General features: G+C 41.5%; 3 protein-coding genes across 4 annotated transcripts; 1 reads left to right on the top strand and 2 right to left on the bottom strand.

The window, feature by feature from the left end:
• Positions 1-1166: 1166 nt before the first annotated feature.
• On the bottom strand, positions 1167-7333 carry fam234a (family with sequence similarity 234 member A). The gene is made up of 12 exons (XM_083932877.1): positions 7098-7333; positions 6056-6351; positions 5855-5965; positions 5545-5727; positions 4994-5118; positions 4620-4752; positions 4098-4230; positions 3849-3992; positions 3087-3168; positions 2827-2979; positions 2644-2743; positions 1167-2400 (listed from the first exon to the last, which is right to left on the bottom strand). The coding sequence occupies exons 2-12, from the start codon at positions 6318-6320 to the stop codon at positions 2189-2191; spliced, it is 1641 nt and encodes a 546-aa protein (XP_083789003.1). The 5' UTR covers positions 6321-6351; positions 7098-7333; the 3' UTR covers positions 1167-2188.
• A 547-nt stretch (positions 7334-7880) lies between these two features.
• luc7l (LUC7-like) lies at positions 7881-14398 on the top strand. Of its 2 annotated transcripts, XM_083932910.1 has the most exons (11): positions 7934-8076; positions 9675-9745; positions 10840-10934; positions 11089-11187; positions 11807-11917; positions 12068-12211; positions 12318-12494; positions 12673-12761; positions 12871-12900; positions 13008-13169; positions 13452-14398. In XM_083932910.1, the coding sequence occupies exons 4-11, from the start codon at positions 11092-11094 to the stop codon at positions 13570-13572; spliced, it is 930 nt and encodes a 309-aa protein (XP_083789036.1). In that variant the 5' UTR covers positions 7934-8076; positions 9675-9745; positions 10840-10934; positions 11089-11091; the 3' UTR covers positions 13573-14398. The 2 variants fall into 2 exon arrangements, with proteins under 2 accessions (XP_083789035.1, XP_083789036.1); XM_083932909.1 differs by lacking the exon at positions 9675-9745 and having other exon boundaries at positions 7881-8076.
• LOC310961000 (epidermal growth factor receptor kinase substrate 8-like protein 1) lies at positions 13815-21495 on the bottom strand. Its single transcript, XM_083932908.1, has 14 exons — positions 21387-21495; positions 21064-21110; positions 20828-20957; positions 20631-20719; positions 20475-20549; positions 19080-19228; positions 18216-18360; positions 17702-17748; positions 17071-17179; positions 16859-16984; positions 16449-16599; positions 16103-16265; positions 15783-15915; positions 13815-15190 (listed from the first exon to the last, which is right to left on the bottom strand). Exons 1-14 carry the CDS (start codon positions 21475-21477, stop codon positions 15104-15106), a joined length of 1542 nt encoding a protein of 513 aa, XP_083789034.1. The 5' UTR covers positions 21478-21495; the 3' UTR covers positions 13815-15103.
• Positions 21496-21754: the final 259 nt, after the last annotated feature.

Genomic DNA, 21754 nt, shown 5'->3' with positions numbered 1-21754 from the left:
TAAATGACACAGAAACTGTTCAGTCTACCTCCAGGTTTCCTGTAAGTGACGTGCGGGTAATGAGCTTTAACACACAACAGGAGCAGAGTGGTGTTTTACAGTGTTTGAATTTTATCTTTACTCACACAGCTGCGGACTTTTGTCAAGGCGGAAGTATTCAGTTTGTGTTAATCATTAACAGATGTTTGCACTGTGTGTTGGCTCTCAGGTGGATTCGGAGTTATAGTATATATTATTATTATTTAGGGAAAGGCAACAGCGCTTTTTGTGCTCCTGCGCCCTACATATCTTTATTCAGCTGAAGAAATACTATGTGAGCTGGCAAAGACTCAGTTTGTCCAAACCAGGAACTCTGTCTAGGAATTACAGCTCTGCCGGGTCTCGTAGGGGGCAGCAGCGATACTGTGTGTTAGTCCTAAAGTCCTTTTCCCCCAGTGCGTAGTTTCATCTAACTTAAAATCCACTTTGTGAACTCCTCATCCTCCTGCAGCGCGCTGTTTGGTGCGCCTCTCCTCAAAACAATGCCAGGTTCGACGGGTTATAACATGTGGTGACCTCCCTACAAGGAGTGACTTTCCATTCCCCAAATTCATTCAGGGCGCATGAACCCGTCAGCAGTCTCGCGTCATGGTACAACCCATGATACGTGACTGGCTTCCATACATCCATGGACAGCAAGCCAGCCAGGCGGGCTCTGGATGCGCCTTATTGCGCATGGCTGTTCTCCGTGGCAATGCATAAACAAGAAACACAAGAGGGCTGCGGTAGTTTTATTTTATATTATTAATTAGGACACATGCTGTTTTGTTTTCTCAATATATGAGGTAACTTTGAAGCATTTCATTGCCTTATATAAAATAAACCAGGCAACATTTTGATACGTTTTAATAGATTACAAACTTTTGTGTTGTCAAGTTTATGACAATATATTTATTTGACTTAGGTCTACTGGTGGTGAATACAGGCTACAAAAATGATCCTGAGCAACTGTCCCTCATTAAATCAATACTTTATCATACATTAAATTTAGAGCAGGAGCAGATATGGTTTTGCAAATAGAGCTACAACTTCAATTGCTACAATTAGAAAGATGCCTCGGAATTTTCCACTCTACCTGTATTTGTTCATATATTAAGACACATGAGATGACACGAAGGTAGTTATTTTAAAATAGTTTAATATTGCTCAAATTCAAACACATCAAGTCAGAAGGGAAAGCCAGCTCCGACAAAGGCCCACAGGTTCAACACATGAATGTACAGCAAAAACTAGAACCTCATTTTCACTTATTTAACTAATATTAATCACAGAGAGGAAAAAGAGCTTTATAAAGGAACCATAAACCCACAGCAGTAACTCAGTTTTATGGAGAAACTTTGAGACTCAGTGTGTCTCAAAATCAGTGTGCTTTAAAGAGCATCACTAGTTACAGCATCTTGGATTGAGTATGTAAGGGACACGCATCCTGATCACCGACAGTAACATTGACTAGAAAACAGCCTTACTACTTTAGCGGACATGACACATAACAAGAACTTTAACCACAAAGCGTATACCTTAAGGTGGGTGGGGTTTATGCCGTATTTCAAGTTTCAATGTACATCCGTCTTTACAAGTACAAGTCTTAGAAAAAGGTACCAAAAGAAAAGCCCCGTCATTGTGCAACCATTCCATTTAGGCTTTTTAAATTTGAAATGCACAGGAAGTACCACCTGTGGTGGCATGCGTCTGCTTTTAAAGCCCAGTGCGTCATAAAGTTGCATAGATTCAAAATAATAGCCTCTGCAATTAAGAGCTTTGCATTGATGCATGAAAGTGCTAGAAACAGTACAGCAAGGCATGTCCTCTTGATGGATTATCAGCAGGAGAAGAGCAGAGATGCTGTGTAGATTGTCAGGGAACTCTTTGGACACTAGGTCAGATAGATCAAACTCATGCTAGTATATCACGCGGTAAAATCTGAAAACAGATAATGCCCAGTCTGTCCAGTGGAGATTAATGGAAGAGCTCTCTCAAATCAAGTCAACCCAAGTCTGAAAATAAATTTTGTTTTTTTTGGTTATCAGCAGTTGGAAATTCATAGATAGTGCACACACTTTGGTTTTTAAGCCACCGTACAGTCAGCTGTGCCAAAATGGTTTTCACACTGAGGATATACTTTACGTTCTATGTTCTACAGTTGGTCCTTTCACCAATCGCTGAAGCGGAGACGATTGAAGGCCTCTTTGATGTCCTCATTGGTCTCTGAAGTCCCGCTCGTACCAATGCGGAGTACTTTGCTCTCAGGGACGTCCTGCTTCATCTTTCGCTTGCTGAGGACTACAGTGCCTTCGGCTCCCTCTGTCCCAGGACCTGTCAGCAGGATGTAGGCAGCATGGCGTCCATGCTCCAATAGAGTGGCTAAGATAAAAACATAAAATACAGTCATCAGCCCGTTTCACACATGCACTGCAAACCTGAATTATCTAGACATTACCCGGCGAAGCGGACATTGATGAAGTTTCTATCAAGCAGCTCATGTGGAAACTGGAGGAAAACAGACACCCTAGGGTGTTTCCCAATTCCTCCAACTACTGATTCACATGTTGTCCTCATTTAATGATAACTTTGTTAGAAAAAAGAAAACTCAAGAGCAAAGATCACCTTTAAATGTTACGATGTGGTCCATGAAACTGGTTGACTCAAGGAGGACATTAGAATAGAGAGGGTGGAGCAGGTAAGTGCGTCGGTCACTGGATGGTTCCTGCAAGGAAACATTTGGTCTGATTAGCATTTTAACGAGAAATGTGTTAACATGCATCTTTTTATAAAAGGCAGAGTACTTACAGATGAGTTGGTCTGTGAGGGCAGCAAGCCCCAAAACACAAAGACAGAGAAGGAGTTGGCGGTGTGTATTGACGCGGGTCTCGGTGAGTTAGGACTGGCCAAAAGGTTGACTTCCCACAGCACGCCACCAGTCTTCCCATCAAGAATTATTACCTACATACCCGAAAGACATTGGTGCAGTGAATGTATTATTCAAAACCATGACCGTATGAGAGAAGCTGGAAACATAAAACAGGATCCAGGTATCACAGCTGTCTTACCCTCTTTGTGTAGTTGCCAATATCCTCCTCGACCACGACATCAAGGAAGCTGTCTTTGTTAAAGTGGCCGAAGGAGGGCTCACTGAATTAATGTGAACACAGAGAAGATTATTTATTTGCCTTAACAAGCCTGTTTATGATGACAGTATATTACAAACTTTGATTATCAACCACTTTCACTTCTTGAGAATGTATTTGAATATTGCTGCATACTGGGGTCCCTAAACAGTCTTGAATTGCATAAATTATCTGAATGGAAAGCTGACACTCTTCTGGATTCAATGACCCCAACTGTACTCAGCGTGATATCAGTCCCTATAGTAGCCATTACATTATGGTCTTGGTGTCTTAATGTGGAATTTTGGAGGGATTTTTGTCCATTTTCATCAATTCTTAAGTGGTAAAAAAAATTCTGCACCAAATCTGTATAACAAATGATATCGACCAAACAATTGCTGCAACAATTTATGAGACCTGCTAGAATGGGACTGCCCTTCCGTCATCATGCTATCGGCCCTAATACACTAAACTTTCAACATTTAAATAGGTGCCTAAACAAACCAATGTTGATTACAGATGTATGACCAGAAAAAGGTTGAAGTGCTCTCCCGAAAACAAAAAGGAACAGCATGTATCTATGACTTAGATTTTGGACTGGCATCATAACACAGTTTGATTTTGAGCTGAGAACATTATTTTTGCATAGTGATGAAACTACTCCTTTTGCTCTAATTCATTTGTAAAAAAAAACAGGATTGTTACCCGAGGACTGAGCTGGTATTGAATCTCCACAGTAGCCGCAAATTTTTTCCATCCACCAATGCCACCTCCTTCCCAGTCACAAGCAGCAAGTTGGGCGGAGCATCCGTTTCTCTTGTTCTTAGCACCTGTCTCACTGAATCAGATCTACAGAGTTGAGATAAATATCAGTTAAAGCCAAGAGCTGTTCAGTGACATCTGTGCTGTTGGAAGTGATAATTGAAAGGTGCATGTATTAGTAACGGTTCTTACTCGTAGACGGGTACAAGGCCAGATGTTGCATTGGCATTCTTCTCCCAGTGTTTGTCCTTCTTGAGGCCCACCTCCATTCCTGCTTTAGCGTTGGCAGCAATCCTCCACAGTGCCAGTGCATACAAGCCAGTGTCTGTGAATGAGCACAAGATTACTCACTCCTGCCATCAAGTGTACAGTCCACACAAGTGTTAATACATTGATGTACAGCGGTTGTGTCTGAACTTGAACTTTAGTTTACTTTTACTTTTCGGATATGTAAAAACAGCTTTTTAACTTCTTTATAGCTTCAGGTTATCTTCTCTTTTTAAACTACAGAACAGTTGAGATGCAAATCTAATTTCTCATACTTCTTTGATATAGCACAACAGTCCAGTCCAGTTTCTTTCTGCAATTTCCCAGCTTGGGATCAATAAAGTATTTCTATTTTATTCCATTCTATTCTCCATTAGGAAAAACTCAGCTGCTCTGGCTCCGGATGTGCACATGTTTTGAATGTCAGAGCTGATTTCAGGTACGCACCTTTTTGTAATAGTACATAGTAAGAACCTTCGGCAGTGCAATACAGAAGATGATTGGCTGTGTCCGAGGATCCAAGAACCACCGTGGAACCAATCTGAACACCCGTCTTCCCGGAGAGGAACACCAGCTGAGTCTGCAGATAAGACGAGACACGTCGGAATAAGGAGAACTCTACTTTGCTGGGAAATCATCAGATGATTTCACTGCCGGTGCTTATTATTTGCATATGGGAGCCCTGTACAGCAGATTATTGATGATGAATATTGAAGATACATTAAAAAATAAATACAACATGACTTCATCTTTACACCGTATTAAAGGAGCAAACCAAGTACATAAATGTTGCAGTAATAAATTACATCACTGATGTTTACCTGTGTGTTGTCAAATGCCACCAGAGCCACATCGCTGACCTTGTCCCCATCCAGATCTGGGACACTAAGAACAGGCACAGTGTTGTGCAGACCAGAAGGCTGAGGCTGCTGCCACCTGACCTCACCTGTACACGCACACACACAAAAAAAAAACCGGCTGAGTTTAGCTGAAATTCTAACAAAACCTACAGTTACCCTTGAACGTTAAAATTCATTCTTGGTAGAAAACACTTTTGATGCTATGACTTTATAAATCTGTAAAGGCTATACAGCAATATACATTATGAAAACATGATGTTATTTATCTCATCTCATCTTCAACCACTTATCCGGGGTCGGGTCGCGGGGGCTGCAGCTCTAGCAGAGGACCCCAAACTTCCCTTTCCCGGGCCACAATAACCAGCTCTTTGCCTTCCGGCTCAGCTCTCTTTTCGTCACAACGGTGCGGTAGAGCGACTGCAACACCACCCCTGCTGCTCCGATTCTCCGGCCAAACTCATGATATTATTTATATTATACATAATAAAGAGAAAGAGATATGAGTCACTAACCAGTGTATTTATCAACAGCTGTAAGTTGGTCAGAGTGGGACAGCAGACAGTCCCAAGTTCTGCCTGTTTTGTCGTCCAGACCACACTGGGCCCAGTGGTACTCAGCAGCCAGCGGACGCTCCCACAGTGTCTCTCCATCCGTCCCATCCACTGCCAGCACAAACACACATGGCGAGGGCAGACCTGGAAAACACAGAATGTGTCTGAATTACACAAAACAAATGTAATACAGAGCATCAATACAGAGAGCAATCCAACTTGTGTTTCCTCACGATTAAATTAATACATTTAATTTAATAATTCTTTATACCTGCATTGGCACATGTATTGTTCTGACTGCCTTCTGTCTTTTTGAGGACAAATAGGACATCCATCACTTTGTCTTTGCTTGCATCTTCAATAGCTAAGAAGTCATACGTTGCTGTGGTAGATAGGAGAAAATAGGAGTAAAGACCTGCAAACAATTAAACACTTAGAAGCAGTGAAAAACACACTGTTGTGTTTTACGCACCTGCTTCAGTGAAAGTCCTGTTCCAGGTAATGAGATACTGTGGTCTGACAGGACAGGGGAGGACGAAGGAGAAGGCAAACACTATGGTGAGGCAGAGGAATAAGGAGAAGAAGAAGACTGCAGTCCGCCAATGGGTCAGTTTGGCAAAACCCAAGACTTCCTTGCAACTCTTCTTATTCAGCTCCGCTGCTGGTGGTGCTGTTCCTGACCCGTCTTCTCCCCTCTTCAGAGGGTCTCCTTCAGTGGCATTGCCTGTGTCCTCCATTGTCGCCTCAATGCATTACCAGCCCACAGATCTACTCCACAAGGAAAAAGAGCTAGAGTAAAACCTTACCTCAATATAATGCTTATCTTGAATATACACTTAGGACGTGTTGAATACTGATGTCATGGCATAGAGTTCGCAGTCGTATCTGTCACCAGTTTGGAGTAAACTACAAATCTGCATGTGTCAAAGTAACCAGCAAATAATAACAGACAAAAACTCGCTGGCATTCATAGATATAGTACATGGAAAAATACTGAAGGCAGCAGTGTCCGTCAGTCCAGCTATTTCTGCTGCATCAACCTTTGTGGGTCTGAGCCTATTCAGACGTGCCAGCACTGACTCCAGAGATTTCTCAGCACGAAAACAACAAACCCATGATGACAAACCATCATCACCCAGGCTAGCGCACTCGGTTATATGTCGTACGTTACGTTATGGCCACGGGCGTATTACGCGTATGTGTAACTTTTATGTATGTAAGTTAGCAATCTCATTTGCTGTCAAAATTATTTTAAAACCTGAGGATTTATAGGACGGTGTTAGCTAGGTGGCCTGAGAAGGACGTTTTCTCCGAGTAGTTCAATGTCGGATAGCTATCATTGTTAGCAACAGTTTGGGTTTGGAAAGTTGACCGTGAACCTCTGGTTAACTTAGTTTGCTAACTTGTTAAACAAAGGCCTCACAGAAGAAGAGATACGGGCTATGTCATCACATGTCCCGCCTCTAGACGTTCAATGGGGGATCTACAAGGACGCAATACAAAGTGTTTCTTACTTTATTCTCCACTGTCGTCTTTGTTGGGCACTGGTGGGGTTCACCAGTAGCAGGCCTGACACACACTAACAGAGAGAGCTGCCTGTCAACCTCAGCTCGGTAAACAAACCTCAGGCTGTCGTTGGGAGGTTTGTTGCCCCGAGTTTGTCTCTTTAGGAGCTCCTTTTCTCTCAATGTTGACGATTTATAGACCCAAACGATGTCAAAACCACAAACGGCACCAAGTGTGACATTAATCGTCTCTATCCTAAACCTAAATATAACTTGTATTTAGAGAAGCTACCAGGGGACGACAGATTGCGAGTATGTGTTGCCTGAGAGGATAAACTCAGGGCCTAAAATATCGTTGCCTAGCTTGGATTTCCGCCGCTCTGATTCGTTAATTCGCTTGTTCTCAAACGCTACGATTGGTCGAGTCCATACCAATGACTCTATTGAACTCACTATTAAAAATGTAAAACTCAAAAATAATAAATTGACAAAAACTCTAAGATTATTAAGGCATTTCAGATGTACTCCCTTAATTTAGTAGACCCAATACTTTTTTGTTTTTGTTATTTTTCATTTTTTTTTATGTTTTACTGTCTTTGCACATTTTGATGTATGTTATTATTAGTTATACATTTAGAATTTCATTTAGTTAGTGCGTATAACTCTGGAATATGTAACAAAAGTAATATTTTTAACAGCAACATTTTTTTTTAAACTGCCTTTTACGTTAGCTGAACGGAACCTTCAAATAGGCTCTGACGTAACTTCCTGACTGTAAAACGGAAACTGGCTACTCCACGAAATAGAGAAAAGCGACGAGAGGGGATGCTTGGACGTATAAATAATCAAATAACTTAACAAAAACAATAAGGAACTGTTTTCAGTTGCTTACTTTTATACAGAACTGTCGACGGAAAAGCCACAACCATGTCTGCCCAGGCTCAAATGAGAGCTTTGCTCGACCAGCTGATGGGAACAGCGAGGGACGGTGAGTCGCTGTAGCATGCTAGCTGAGCTAGCCAAGATGGAGCCACTGCTGCGGCTTGTGTTGGTGTGTGATCGACAGACCTGCATGAATGGATGTTATACTGCAGAGGGCTGAAGAAAATACAGTAACGTTGGATTCAAGAAGCTTTTGCGAAATAACTTTAGTGTTTAATGTTTGTATCCTTTTAGGTTAATTTTGTTGACAAGGTTTTAGCTTCAACTTTTCACACTTTTTGCTTTGACTAAATCCATAGCCAGCTAAATAGGCTAATGTTACCATGCTACCTTTGGTCGAGTTTGTATCAATCCTAAGCATTACTCCAGTTCTTACCACTTTAGTGAATACCTAATCATAATACACAATGCTCACAGTTATTGCTTAATTAACATTAGGTTTAATAAACGGTTCTAACTGTGAAAATGTTAAACCGTATTTGTGACTGTATATCAATCAATCAATCTTTTATCTTTACTCGTAGAACACTGAGGTTTTCCTCATTTACAGTGACAACGAGTTTAAAAGTCACAGAATAAGATGTACAATAAAATACAGCCAAATATATATAATCATAGATTAAAAGGTGGGGTTAAAACAAGAGGTAGAACACAGCATAAAAGATACACAGGAAATCATATAAGACAAGAATTGATTGTGATTTGAACTGTGAGAAACGTGGAAGGACAGAAAGCTTTAAAGTGTGTATTAGGTCGTTCCATGAGCTTGGAGCACTGTCACAAAATAATATTACTGATATTTGATATCCTCTGCAGCCCAATTGTTAAACGCCCTTAGTACTGTAAGCAGTACTCCAATCCTTTAAATAAAAGTACAAGTTGGCAAATGTATTTTGAAATATATAAAGTAAAAGCAATTGTCTATTATTTTTGTAGTTTTACCAATGCACTAAGGTGTGGGCAGTATTTTAATGTCATAACTTATTAAAGGAGGGGCTTATTTCAACATTTCTGTATACTTTTGGATAATTTATCATATTACATCATATGTTGCATTTTAAGTTGATGGTTTGTATGTGAAATCTTCATCACTGGGATCACCTGAAACTGTAGAAGTATAAAGTAGACTAAAATGGAAGTTTGTAGTTGGCTTTTACTAAACGGTCATATGTTAATATAGATGGATCTCAATTTTATCTTATTTGGATGTTCTTGAGTCTGCATAAACTAGAACCAACAGCACTTCTGCTTTTATTTAAAGATATAATATTCTAATTTAAAGGTGATACCTACGTGACCTAGCCTTATTAGTGATCTGACAAACTCTGCTTTAAAAAAAAAAAGAATAAACACTGTTATGCTGATAGTATAACTATTTTTGTCTGTTTTGGCGCTTTGGCCTGCTAAAACACACTTTTAGTAGCCCATTGGATACAAACATTAAAAGGCCACTCAGCTGTGTCAAGTCTTTTCATGAGCAGAAACGACAGCCCTGTGGATTATCTTAACACGATGATAATTCAAAGAGTGAATTTGTGTTGTGAGCTTGTGGGTGTATGTGTGATGAGATTGATATCAAATTCTTCCCATACATTTGTTGCATACAAACTGAACAATTGTGGCCCCTTTATTTTATTCATTAAGGTTCAGTGTATCTTTGCCAGCCTACAACAATCTGCAAAGGAGTTGCAGAAAAGCCTCATGTTCATCGAGCCGTGAGTCACACATAATTTTTAAAGCTGTTATAATGAATATCCAAACCATTTGTTTGCCTTCCGGAAGTTACTGTAGCCTTTTTTAAATCACACAAATGGGTATTTCTTCAGGGGAATTACAATTTGGAGTAGTATTATACAGCTTGAGCTAAGACGCCTGGTCGCGCAGAGTCCAAACGAGCAGTTGTCAGTGAGACGTCTGTTTTGAGAAGGCAATTTAGCAATCATCGACAAAAAGAAGAAAAAAAAAAACGTTGCACACATCATTTACAATCTGACTTGTGTATGACTCCCAACTTCTTACTACAGGTATGGGCAAGAAAACTGTTCCCATTTATACTTTTCTACAGCGGGTTTAAAATTCTGCAGCTGAGGTCTTGAAGATGCAGAAGGGTACAGTATGTGGTGCAGATCGCAGTGTGTATAAACAAATTTTTTTCCTTGGATGTCTTTTGTATTTTTGTTTTGAATTTCTTTTTAATGTTTCATATTTGTTTAAGGCCTGGCTGGAACATTTCTCTCAAATGTTTACATTTCTTATCATAGTCTTGGTAGCAGTCTTTCCTGCATAGTGGTATGCATTGAAACGTAACGACAGCTTTACGAAATCAAGCTATCTCTGTTCACGTAGTTAATTGAAAGATAGGTTTATAGTTATTTACCTGTTTCATATCCCTGTTAACTTAATCTTATAATGCTCCACATTATGGACATTGTGGACACTGAGCCTTATCACAAGCTAAACTGAGTTGAGGCTCCATCATCGCCCATATTTTTATTCAGGCTTGGGTAAGGTAAGCACCAAGAGAGCACCATAAATAACTTGTACTTCTTCAACTTTGACACATACATGGATAATGAACGTAGTCCAACAGAGGCACAGTATTTATTACTGGTAAATAAAAAGTTATACCAACGAAGTATAAAACTTTGACAATCAGAAATAAAACGATTAATTTTCACTCATTAAGTTGACACAACAGCCCATTTAATATTGTGCATTTACAGCAGTGTATAATAAAACACTAGATACCTCGCCCCTGATAACAAATATGTGAGGTCTTTCTCACTGGTTGTTTTTTGGACTGTTTCAGGGGATGAGACGCGGCAGAGGGTCAAGTTCACTGACGAGCGAGTCTGCAAAAGTCATCTTCTAAACTGCTGTCCGCATGACATCCTGTCTGGAACTGTAAGTGGCCTACCCAAAATGATTATATCTTCTATTTCACAGGAGGACAGTAAAATGCTGAAAAGTTGATTACTGTAAATAATCTAAAACCATTTAACCTCATTTATCCATGTGAGTGCAGTTTGAGTCATGTCTGCTTGTGTTTTTGTGATAGCGTATGGACCTGGGAGAGTGCACGAAGATCCATGACCTGGCACTTCGGGCAGATTATGAAATTGCTTCCAAGGAGAGAGATCTGTTCTTTGAGCTTGATGTAAGTGATGTCCTGAATTGTGTAGTAAAACACATATTTAATGTTGGAGTTGTCTGAGGGATTGGCTGGCTTTGAAGGCACCGCTATAAACTCAAGTCAAGAGTCAAACAGGCAGTGACAGTAGTTTAAGCTGACATTATGTAGCATGGCCAAAGTAACTGCACTCCTTCCAAATGCAAACTCATATTCTTATATTGGTTAATTTGACAGCCTCTGTAAAAATATACTTTTAATGGAAAATTAGCTAGTTGCTTATTCATCCCCCATAACGATGCAAAAGTGCTTTTTTTAAACCAATACCCCTGAGTTTCAGCTACAAAACAACCTCCAGCCAACTGTTTTAAACAACACGTGCACTGTAAGAACTGTGTTTATTCAATAAGATTTGGAGCAGCAGGTGTAGACGATGCAAATGCAGGGTTGACTGTAAAGTATAGCGGTGCCTCAAGGACCCCTGTCACCCTTTGAGCAGAGGTGATGCTTATCACTCTTAATCAGACAATTGTTGAATATCAGCATAGCCCTACTTGGAGTTCTCCGTGTTTATCTATGTATTCAGATTTACCACGTTATATAGTTTGGTCTGTTTTTCTGTTGACACATTTTCGCTCTCCAAAAGGCGGTGGATCACCTGGAGTCATTCATTGCCGATTGCGACCGAAGGACAGAACTTGCCAAGAAACGCCTGGCTGAGACCCAAGAAGAGATCAGTGCCGAGGTAGCAGCAAAGGTGAGTGACAAAAGATTTGTATACACAGATATGTGACACCCATATATTACATTCACACTTGTGGCTCACAAACTGAGCAGCATCTGGTTTGCTATAACATTGTGTTTAAGGATTTACATATTAAGTTGGGTTGTTTGTGCTGTGTCGCAGGCAGAGAAGGTCCACGAGCTGAATGAGGAAATTGGGAAGCTCCTGGCCAAGGCTGAGCAGCTTGGAGCCGAGGGCAACGTCGACGAGGCACAGAAGGTCCTGCAGGAAGTCGAGAAGGTCCGCACTAGGAAGAAGGATGCAGAGGTGAGGAATAAGTACTGGATAGGTGCTTCCAGTTTAGCATGATCAATAATTCCATCTTTTGATCTTTTTTTAATGCATCTCTTTTTACTGTTCTGTGTCTCCTCAGGAAGAGTACAGAAACTCCATGCCAGCATCCAGCTTCCAGCAGCAGAAGCTCCGGGTGTGCGAGGTGTGCTCCGCTTATCTGGGTCTCCATGACAATGACCGTCGTTTGGCTGACCATTTTGGCGGGAAGCTCCATCTGGGCTTCATCCAGATCAGAGAGAAACTGGACCAACTAAAGGTGTGTGCCAGCCTGTCCCACCATGTACACTATAAACCCATTGCTACAAAAATCCTTTAATGATTCTAAGTATATCCTGTAATGAGTTGATTGGCTGATTATTTGAAAACGTACAGAAAAAATGGTCTCAAACTGTCTTGAGATTTCACTAATTGGTACTGCGTTTTATTTTGATCAGAAAACTGTGGTCGACAAGCAGGAGAAAAGGAACCAGGAGCGCTTGAAGAGACGAGAAGAGAGGGAGAAAGAGGAAAAGATGAAGAAGAGGTGAGCGCAGACATTTAGAATCCTAGTGACATTGATGGAAGTTCCTTTGTTGTATTGAGTGTATGTTTTACCGTTTAAACTTATTATTTTGCATCTGTGTATTTCATAGAACCAGATCCCGGAGCAGAGAGCATAAAAGGTAAGAAAGTTGCTCCATCTATCCCCATTTGAAATCGACCAGGTTCTGATTAAAGAGACTGTCGAAGGTCAATGATAACTTGACTGTTGTCTGTCATTTTTCATCAGATCCCGTTCTCGCGACCGCAGAAGGAGGCGCTCTCGCTCCACATCACGAGACAAGCGCCGTTCGCGCTCACGCTCCAGGGAGAGGAGGAGGAGGCACCGCAGCCGATCCCGCTCTCGCAGCCGAGGACACCGCCACAACCACGAGCAGAGCTCCAGACACAAGTAAATACACTACAAACCTCATTTCACATCAAGCCCCCACAAAATTTAACTTTGAAGAAACGGAGGACGCACGTATGGTGTTTATTTTATTTTCTATTCGTGTATAGTGTTTGTATAAACTCTTAAGTCTTTAGCTGATTAATAATTAGGATAATGCACACCCGTGGTCATAAACTAAACTATGACAGACTGTGGAAAATTCATCCTGTTGCAGCGTAAATAAACTCTACACACTTTTTGCTTCACTTCACTGACTTCATCTTGTGCGGCCTCTCCACCCAGGTCGTCCAGGGACCGAGAGCGCTCATCCAGAGACCGGTCACGGGAGCGAGACAGGAGGGACGGTATGAACGGCAGGTCGGACTCCCGCCGGGCAGACGACAGGGACATGGGGGACCTTTGAAGACCAAACTCCATCCATCACGACACAACCTCCTCCTGTCTCTCTCACCCATCTGTCCATTTATAATGACCTAATGTCACACACAGCCCTCGCCTCGGCCCCTCTGCTCTCCCGCCTGCCTCCTTTCTTTGCTTTAACAGTTTATGCAGCCTACCCAGAGTGTGTACACACCTGAAATATTGTATGGATAAAATATTCTAGCATCCAGATGTATCAGAAGATTGTATTTGGATGGGGGGGGGTTAGTTATTGATCAGTAGTGGAGTGTATTGTAATATCCACATCTGTGATTTGGTGGTTGTCTGTGTCCAATACATCCCATGTCTTCTGATAAACTTCCCTGCAATGATTCCAACAGAAAGTGCAAACATGAATGAATGGTCTGCTGGACTGAAGCATAACGTGTAACACATCCATATTCTTTTCTTATTAACTGGTGGTCTTTTGATACAGAATATGTCTGAATATCTTCTATCTGAATATGTTTTTCGGCCTTCTGATTGCCGTGGTAGGTAGTTATGTTTTATTCATCTCCCTCTGAAGATTTTGCACCAGCTCCTGCTTAAGTGCAGAAATTGTGCAGTTCACAAATGTATGTCCACGTTTTTCTTTTGTCCAGTACTTAGTTTGCTAAAGCCCAGTTAAAGTTTTAGGGAAACCAATTCATAACCAAAAGGTTTTGAGTACTAGTATCAAACTTATGTTCCCTCTTTGTCCACTTTTTGTTGTTGTTTTTACTAATCAAGTTTTATTTTATGCTGCCGGTAGTGAAGGGAATCTAATTTGATGGAGAGTTCGGCGAGTATAACTAAATACTTGTTTTGAATCATATTGGGTGGCATGTCTCATGTTTTGTCATTTGTTTCCATCTTAATTTCTTTTATTTAAAATAAATGGTAACTTCAAAGTGTCTGCATGTAAAGCAGTAGGTTCAGAAATAAAACTTGGGGAATTCAACGCTATAACTGTACATACCTTTTTATTAGTCTTTATTTTTGGCCCAACTTGGACAAATTCCTCTGAATAGATTTATAACTGCAAACAGATTGTAATGGATGTATTGCTTTACCTAATGTGTGAAGTCATATCGGTTTATGTTCTGCTTGAAATCTTTCTTTAAAGTCTCAAATAAAAAAATGTCACCATTTCAGTTTTTATTGTCTTCCGGCCTTTCTCGCAATTATCAGGGCATGGGGGGGTTAATCATGATTCAATTATTAAGAGTTTACTGCAAAGATAAATACATTTCATTTAAGGTAGTCCTTCCCTTCTAGAGCTTAAAAAGAGAAGAAAACTATTCACATTAAAATCAACAACATACATTACAAATAGTGTACTTTAATTAATTATGTCATAATGGCCCTTAAAGCATGATGGTCTTTACAGACAATGTTATGTGGTCAAGTCGCTGTCACACATTTGTTCTCTGGTGAATAAAATTAATGATTCAGGAGTTCATTCTCAAGTGACAGCACTACCAAAAGAGCACAATTGTTCTTCTGAAAGTCTTCATGATGTGGTCGCCTGCTGCTCACAATGTGCTGCTCTCCAGTTTCAGGTCCACCTTCATTTTCTGTTTCTCCATGACTGCCTCCAACTCTGTGGCCCTTCTGGCATCCTGTAGAAAGCAGAAGCAAATGATGTCAAATGAAGTTCAAACAACTCAGTAATAATTATATATGTATAATTAGCATCAGCACACAAACAGTAATTGTGCTTGTTGATTACTATTAGTTATTATTGTTTGTTTACTGTGGTGTGTTTTCACTTATTCTCTGTTATTTATATAGCGGAACTTGTTATTTTGTTTTTTTGTTGTTTGTTTTGTTTTTGTCTTGTTTTGTTTTAATGATATATTGTGATTTTATTATTGTTTGTTTAGATCGCTGTCTCTTCCTGGTCGCCCCAAGGTAGATCCAAATAAAGAATAAAGTATATAATATATGTATGTATATTAACAACAAGTCTGTCTTGTTATACAAAGATCTACATATCTATTAAGCATCTTATATCTGCACAGGTTTATAGCTGGCCTCAGCATCAGAGTTTAAACAGAATACATTGGCTCAGCATCAATCACATGGTTTATCAGTCAAAAAATAATTGCTTGATTACTGGTTCAATGTGTTTTGAGCTTACGCAATAGTGTTGTCTTTGAATAACTGATAAATTGACATAAAAGCAGGGAAATAAGGCCATAATTGATTTACCTCCAGCAGTGCCTTCTGCACAGTGAGCTGGCTGTACACTCTGGCGCCCTCGTCTGGAATCACCGCCCGTAGCTCCTCCTTGTTGAGGGAGAAGAGCTGGGCGCCTGTCAGCACTCCCAAACATGACACCGTCCTGAGGGATGAAAAAACAAATACAAATGACTCCAAAATCAGAATCTAGACAAATAGAAATACCCTCTTGTTCATTTCCTTTTTGGCTTCATCAGCGTCAAAGGGAGGAGGTCACAAACTGGTGGAGCTATGCCCCAGCGTGTAAACAGCGTGTGATAAATCTGGATTGTAGCTGTGACGTCACTCACGGTTCAGTGAAGCCCTTCCCTCGCAGCCACTGGGCTACCTCGTCTGGAGGAGAGTGGTAGTCCAAAGGCACAGAGGTCTCTGAGGAGCGATGGATGACCAGAGGTTTCACATTGGCCTTTCCATTGGTCAGCCTCTGGAGCAGCTCATCGTTCATCAACATGACTGGAAAGATTAAAGTGACTTAATAAACACATTTATTGTGTAGCCTTTTGGTGTGATTTTCTGACACCCATGAACAGCATCTGTACCTGAATAGGACATTATAGCTCTCTATACGCAGTCTACCTTATCACAGCATTTATGCGACAAACACAAGTCTTCATCAAACACATCATACTTTGGTACCTTTATTATCTGGGTCATCTGCAGCTGGTATATGCTGACTGTATGGCGGTAAGCTGTGTGGGCGTGTCTTGGGGGAGTGGGTCTGGGGTTGAGCAGGAGGGCTGGGTGGGACTAAAGAGAAAGTCTTGGCGAGGGGAGGTGGAGCTGGAACCTGAAGGAAAGAACAGTTGGAAGAAAAATCAGACTGGAATCCACTCATGTGTGTACAGGTGAGAGTGTACTGTGGCTTGTGTGATTTATGTGTGTATGCATGCCTGTGTGTGTGTGTGTGTGTGTTGTGTGTGTGTGTGTGTGTGTGTGTGTGTGTGTGTGTGTGTGTGTGTGTGTGTGTGTGTGTGTGTGTGTGTGTGTGTGTGTGTGTGTGTGTGTGTGTGTGTGTGTGTGTGTGTTTGTGTGTGTGTGTGTCTTACACTGGGGGTTTTATTGGTGACGGGGCTGTCTATGTGAGCCAAGGGATCGAGGATATTGAAGGGAACGAATCCGATTTGGTCGAACCGATTACGGCACTTCCACCAGCGCTTGGACGACTCGATCACCTGTCAGGCAGAGGAGTTGCTGTCTGTCAGCGTACTGTGATGGGTTCTTGACTGCACCATGAACATGTCTCACTGTACTACATTACCTCGAGGGTCTCCCCTTGCTGCACTGAAAGCTCACTGCTGTTCCTGGCTATGAAGTCATAAGTGCAGCTGTAGAGTCTCTCAGACTCTGGTGGGAGTGTGCTGCCGTCTCTGATAGGAAAGGAGACACAAATTGTTATCATGTGGTCGAGGGGGGTTCCATATTCTAACAAGTGACATTTCCAAGTCTCTTTTTATCATAAAGCAGATTGGAGTGCTATATAAAGACTGGAAATATTGAAACGCTCAGAGAAATGCACACCGCCCGTATTCAGACACTGTGACTTTAAACAAGCCGTCAGGACTTCTGTACTTTGTGATTTCACAGTTATATTATATATAGGTAGAACATGCTGCTACATTGCTGTTACAGTCATTCCCAGGCTGCAATGACGGTGCAGAAACGCAGAGAGCGCAGATGCAGAAGACTGGGCTTTTTTGAGAGGGGGTCTGGAAGAGACAGACGCTAAAACGGAGCGTTTCAGTCAGAGGGGGAATACAGGTATATTCAGAGAGACAGTGTGAGAAAAATAATGTCTTGTTTGAAAATTTAATGCATGTTCTTGTAAAACCCCCCAAAAAAAGTATGATCCAGAAAATGAGCAGAATATGGGGCCTTTAAATATAACCTACGATTCATCGCTGACGTGGATGTCTGGAGGACCAACCGACTGTTGCTGCTGTGGGTGAAAATGAGACGGACATTCATGAATTTACAACACACACTCACACACACACACACAAACACACACACAGGCAAGCATAAACTGGACTGAAAGAAACGGGTAACAGATAAAGGGGTCACCATACAGAGGGATGGGATGGTTGACAAAAAAAAGACAATTACACACTGCTTGTATGGCAAGACCTTTAGAGGATTAGTTGACTAACTAAGAGAGTAAAGATGAGTCAAAATATCCTCCTTATCTGATGATTGAATTGCAAGTGCATTCATCAGCAAAAACCCCTCTTTCAACAATAATTTATTTTACGATGGAAGAATATTTAATAACCACAAGTATAATAATGTCTGCCTGACATCACAACACATACAGTTGTTATCACTTGTGTGACAGAACTGTGAGGTCTCTATTGACACACAAATGGAGTGAGTGACTAAGTCATATAACACGCAGGTATTGCATACCTCTTGTTTTACTCGGAGGGCTTCAAGTTTGTGCTGTGACTCGACCGGATCCTCCCAAACCTGCCCGTCTGCCCTCGAGGCTTCCGGCTTCCAACCGTCCAAGAACACAGGAGTGTACGGAGCAACAGGCCCTCTGAGCTGAGAGCTGAGAGGACACACACATCACTGCCACAGTCCTTTATTGCACTTAGGTTTGATTTTGCAATGTGACCAAAACTGCGGTTTAAAGCTACCAGCAGACATTATTTGTGCTAATGCCAATATCTTCTCATTGGACCACTTTAATGCCAGAAAAAAAAAAGCTTAAAATAAATGTGAATGCTCTTTCACACACAAACAATTCACTGTAGGTTTTATGTTTTCATGCAGCTGTTTGTAGCAAAGAAACTCAAACAAATCATTTGACAGTTACATGCTACATATTTCTTTATAAGATGTTTTTTCATATTTTTATGACATTTTGTCTATTCTATAATTATGTTCTTGACTGTTGCAATTCTATGCAGATTTTCTATCAATACATATGCACAGGGCAAATTCCTTGTACGTGAAAACCTACTTGGCAATTATGAGGATTTTGAGAGGTGAGTGAGCAGTCAATAATTGATACATATGACATTTGGTACAAATCTATATCAGGTAAAGTCACTTGCAAACAAACCAGTCCAGCTGTTTACTGTGAATTCAACTGTCCAATAAGATAAGACAAAAATACATTAATTACATCATGACACGTTCTTAAGAAGAAGTATAATGAATCATGTAAAAATAAAATAAAACCAGATTCTTATTATTCTTAACAAAATATAGTTTCCATGTTGTACTGCTGTTACACAGGCTGACACAGTGATTATTGGTACTGACCAGGGGAGCGTCCAGTTGGGCCCCAGAGACGTCCACAGCTGCCTCTCCTCCCCGCTCAGGTTGTCTTGTAGCAGGGAGACGGCAGAGCTGGTCAGGGCAGGGCTGGACACCGAGGCTCCGAGAGCTGGGCCCCCTGTTGTTTTCACCATCTTAAAGACAAAACCGGTGTTAATGCTTCAAAAAACGATGCCTAATTATACAAGTCTAACAATCACCGGTGCTTCAGTAAAGGTGTGGCAACGTTCCTGCTGATTGCAAGTTTGCACAAGTCTCGCATTGTTTGATTAATAATAATCAACAACACATGAAAAAGTGACATGCACAGTACACATAAATATGACGCTGTTTGTTCAGGTGTGCCAGTATATAGAAATCAAACACACCCATTCCACCCTGTGATTCGGTTGGGGAGGAATGATTCATAACTCACTGCTTTGAGGCTTCACATGTTATAATATATTTGAATTCAATTATCTCTCTCAGTTTCTGCTGCTATTGTTTTGGAGGTTCCTTGAATGTTAGTACAGCCAATATTTTAGGTAAGTAATTGTATATCCAAAATGTGACCGTGTTTGTTTTTGAAGAAGATCATAAATGACCTACTTTTGACAGCTGGAATGCACCAAGCGCTGTGACTGAAAGCGACAGTCAGTGGGACAGCAGTGTGGTCTTTCCGAGCAACAAGAGAGTCCAGCTCAAATCTGAACCAAATGTGTGGCACTGAGTGTGTACCAAGAACACATACCTGAATACAAATACTGCCACGTAAACCAAAGAAATTAGTGTTTGGAGTTGCAGTTAGGCTATCACACACAGGGAACTGCCCTGTGCAAATACAGACTGGAACTTTCTTTACTCTACACATACTCTACTGACCACTGAATTATTTTGACATGATACATGTTTGTTTTTTACACCTGAGTTCAATAGGCGTAATACCCTTTAGCAAATCTTATCTACACATTTGTCCTCTTTTCATCTAATAATATTATAAATGATGTGACGTCATGAGCCTGTGAATATTCTCATTTGTCCAGGTCATCGTTATCCCCAGAGCAATTTCAGTAAAAAGCAACTGGGCTGGGTTATTTGTCTAGGACTTGGTTATTTGTCTTTCCTAGACAAATAACCAAGTCCAGTTGTTTTTGAATGAAGTTGCTTTAGGGACGTCATGAGACAGTAGATGTTCTTTAAGCTAGGCTTGTTTAAGCCTGGGTATACCCGTGCTGCCTTGCGCACGGTTTCATTTCGCCCTGCTCGAGATTTGGTCGCGTTAGCCAGGCTGGGCTTGTTTATCCGAGCTGCTGTAAAAGACGAGGCCCATAGCAATCAAAACTACAGGTGTTGCCCACGCGGGAGCTAGACTGGTGGACAAGTAGAAGTTATAACACTCACTATATCCAAAGGTTTGAATACGTGGTGGACAAGCTCCTCCGATGAAGGATTGGCGATGGTTGACTTCAGACGAGCCTGTAAAGAAATAAACAAAGAGGTTTAATAAGTAGCACAGCGAGATAACTAAATCAAATAGAAATGTGAACTGGTACACACCAACAGGCTGAAGCAGTATTTGAATTTCTGGAAGATATCGATGAATTCCTCCTCTGGCGGAGGACGGGCCTTTGCAGTGAGTAAGTCTTCTGTTGTTCAGAAAAACCCAAGAAAATAGATCAGCGCCCGTAGCTAGTGTTATTTCAACTTTGTCTCAGTATCTGCTGCGAGAAAAAAATCCATCAGTCTCCTTTTACCTTCAGCGCTTGGCTTTTTACTTCTCTTCTTTTTCTTCTTCCTCTGGTTCAGCACCGTTGCCGCCTCCGCTGTCTGCTGCAACTTGGCCATGAAGCTCTCGATGTCGTCGAAACAGTGGTTGAGGATCCCCTGAGGGAGGGAGATTCAGTTTGTTACTGCAGTTCAGATGTGAATTGAGGGCCAAAGGTGACAGGGGGGGAAAGGAAGACCCCAAAAAAGGTCGATGGAGACGTACCACTTCTCTCTCTGCTCGCAGGAAGGCGATATCGGGCCCGCCATTTGCTGGTGTAGAGCAGAGGAGAGGATTCAGTTCATCCATATCCATTCATGTGCCTGGACTTTGCTGCATTTGGAATCCCCCCCACCCTCCACCCCTTTACCCTTGAAACCTACCCACCCCCTTACACACACACAAACACACAAAGCAATCTCTGTGCTGCTAAATACCTCTCACTCCTCTCTTTACCTTCTCATAGTGTCAAATCCCCTCCGAATACTTAATACAGTCGTACACACGCGTGAGTAACAGGAACATCAACTCTATTTTTTGTTTCTTACCTCTTGGTCCAGGGTAAGGTGGAGGGTTGGCCGGTGGGGGATTCGGAGCGTGTGGGATGGGGGGGCTTGGGATTTCATAGGGATCCATCATCTCTCCACCACCCTGAGGAATCCTAGAGGACGAGAGGAGAGTTTCAACACTGTTGTTGATGGTGGCGGTGACCATTCACTCAGAACCGAAAACACCCTCAATGAACGCACACTGGATTGCGGACAGAGTGCCCGAGAGCTTCAAATGGATGTGGCCTTAGTTACAACATCTTTTGATCTGTTAATCCAGCGAGACGACACAGCCCTCTATCAATAGACATAACGTGATGCCTCTGAAATCCAATCCCGCCGCCCTTATTGCACTCTGAAGCACAGTA

This window comes from Echiichthys vipera, assembly GCF_963691815.1.
Source record: "Echiichthys vipera genome assembly, chromosome: 18".
In the NCBI taxonomy this organism is placed as follows: domain Eukaryota; kingdom Metazoa; phylum Chordata; class Actinopteri; order Perciformes; family Trachinidae; genus Echiichthys; species Echiichthys vipera.
This window is presented reverse-complemented; position numbering and strand designations above follow the sequence as displayed.

Bases quoted from the DNA above. Each gene is read 5' to 3' on its own strand.
- fam234a (XM_083932877.1), bottom strand. From the start codon at position 6,320: ATGGAGGACACAGGCAATGCCACTGAAGGAGACCCTCTGAAGAGGGGA. The intron at 5,966-6,055 runs GTGCGTAAAACA...TATCTACCACAG, and splicing joins CAGGACTTTCACTGAAGCAG to CAACGTATGACTTCTTAGCT. The intron at 2,744-2,826 runs GTAAGTACTCTG...GTTTCCTTGCAG, and splicing joins CCTCACAGACCAACTCATCT to GAACCATCCAGTGACCGACG.
- luc7l (XM_083932909.1), top strand. From the start codon at position 8,016: ATGTCTGCCCAGGCTCAAATGAGAGCTTTGCTCGACCAGCTGATGGGA. The intron at 12,212-12,317 runs GTGAGGAATAAG...GTGTCTCCTCAG, and splicing joins CTAGGAAGAAGGATGCAGAG to GAAGAGTACAGAAACTCCAT. The intron at 12,495-12,672 runs GTGTGTGCCAGC...TATTTTGATCAG, and splicing joins AGAAACTGGACCAACTAAAG to AAAACTGTGGTCGACAAGCA.
- LOC310961000 (XM_083932908.1), bottom strand. From the start codon at position 21,477: ATGATGGATCCCTATGAAATCCCAAGCCCCCCCATCCCACACGCTCCG. The intron at 17,749-18,215 runs GTATGCAATACC...TTTCACCCACAG, and splicing joins CCCTCCGAGTAAAACAAGAG to CAGCAACAGTCGGTTGGTCC. The intron at 15,191-15,782 runs GTAAATCAATTA...TGCTTTCTACAG, and splicing joins TGCAGAAGGCACTGCTGGAG to GATGCCAGAAGGGCCACAGA.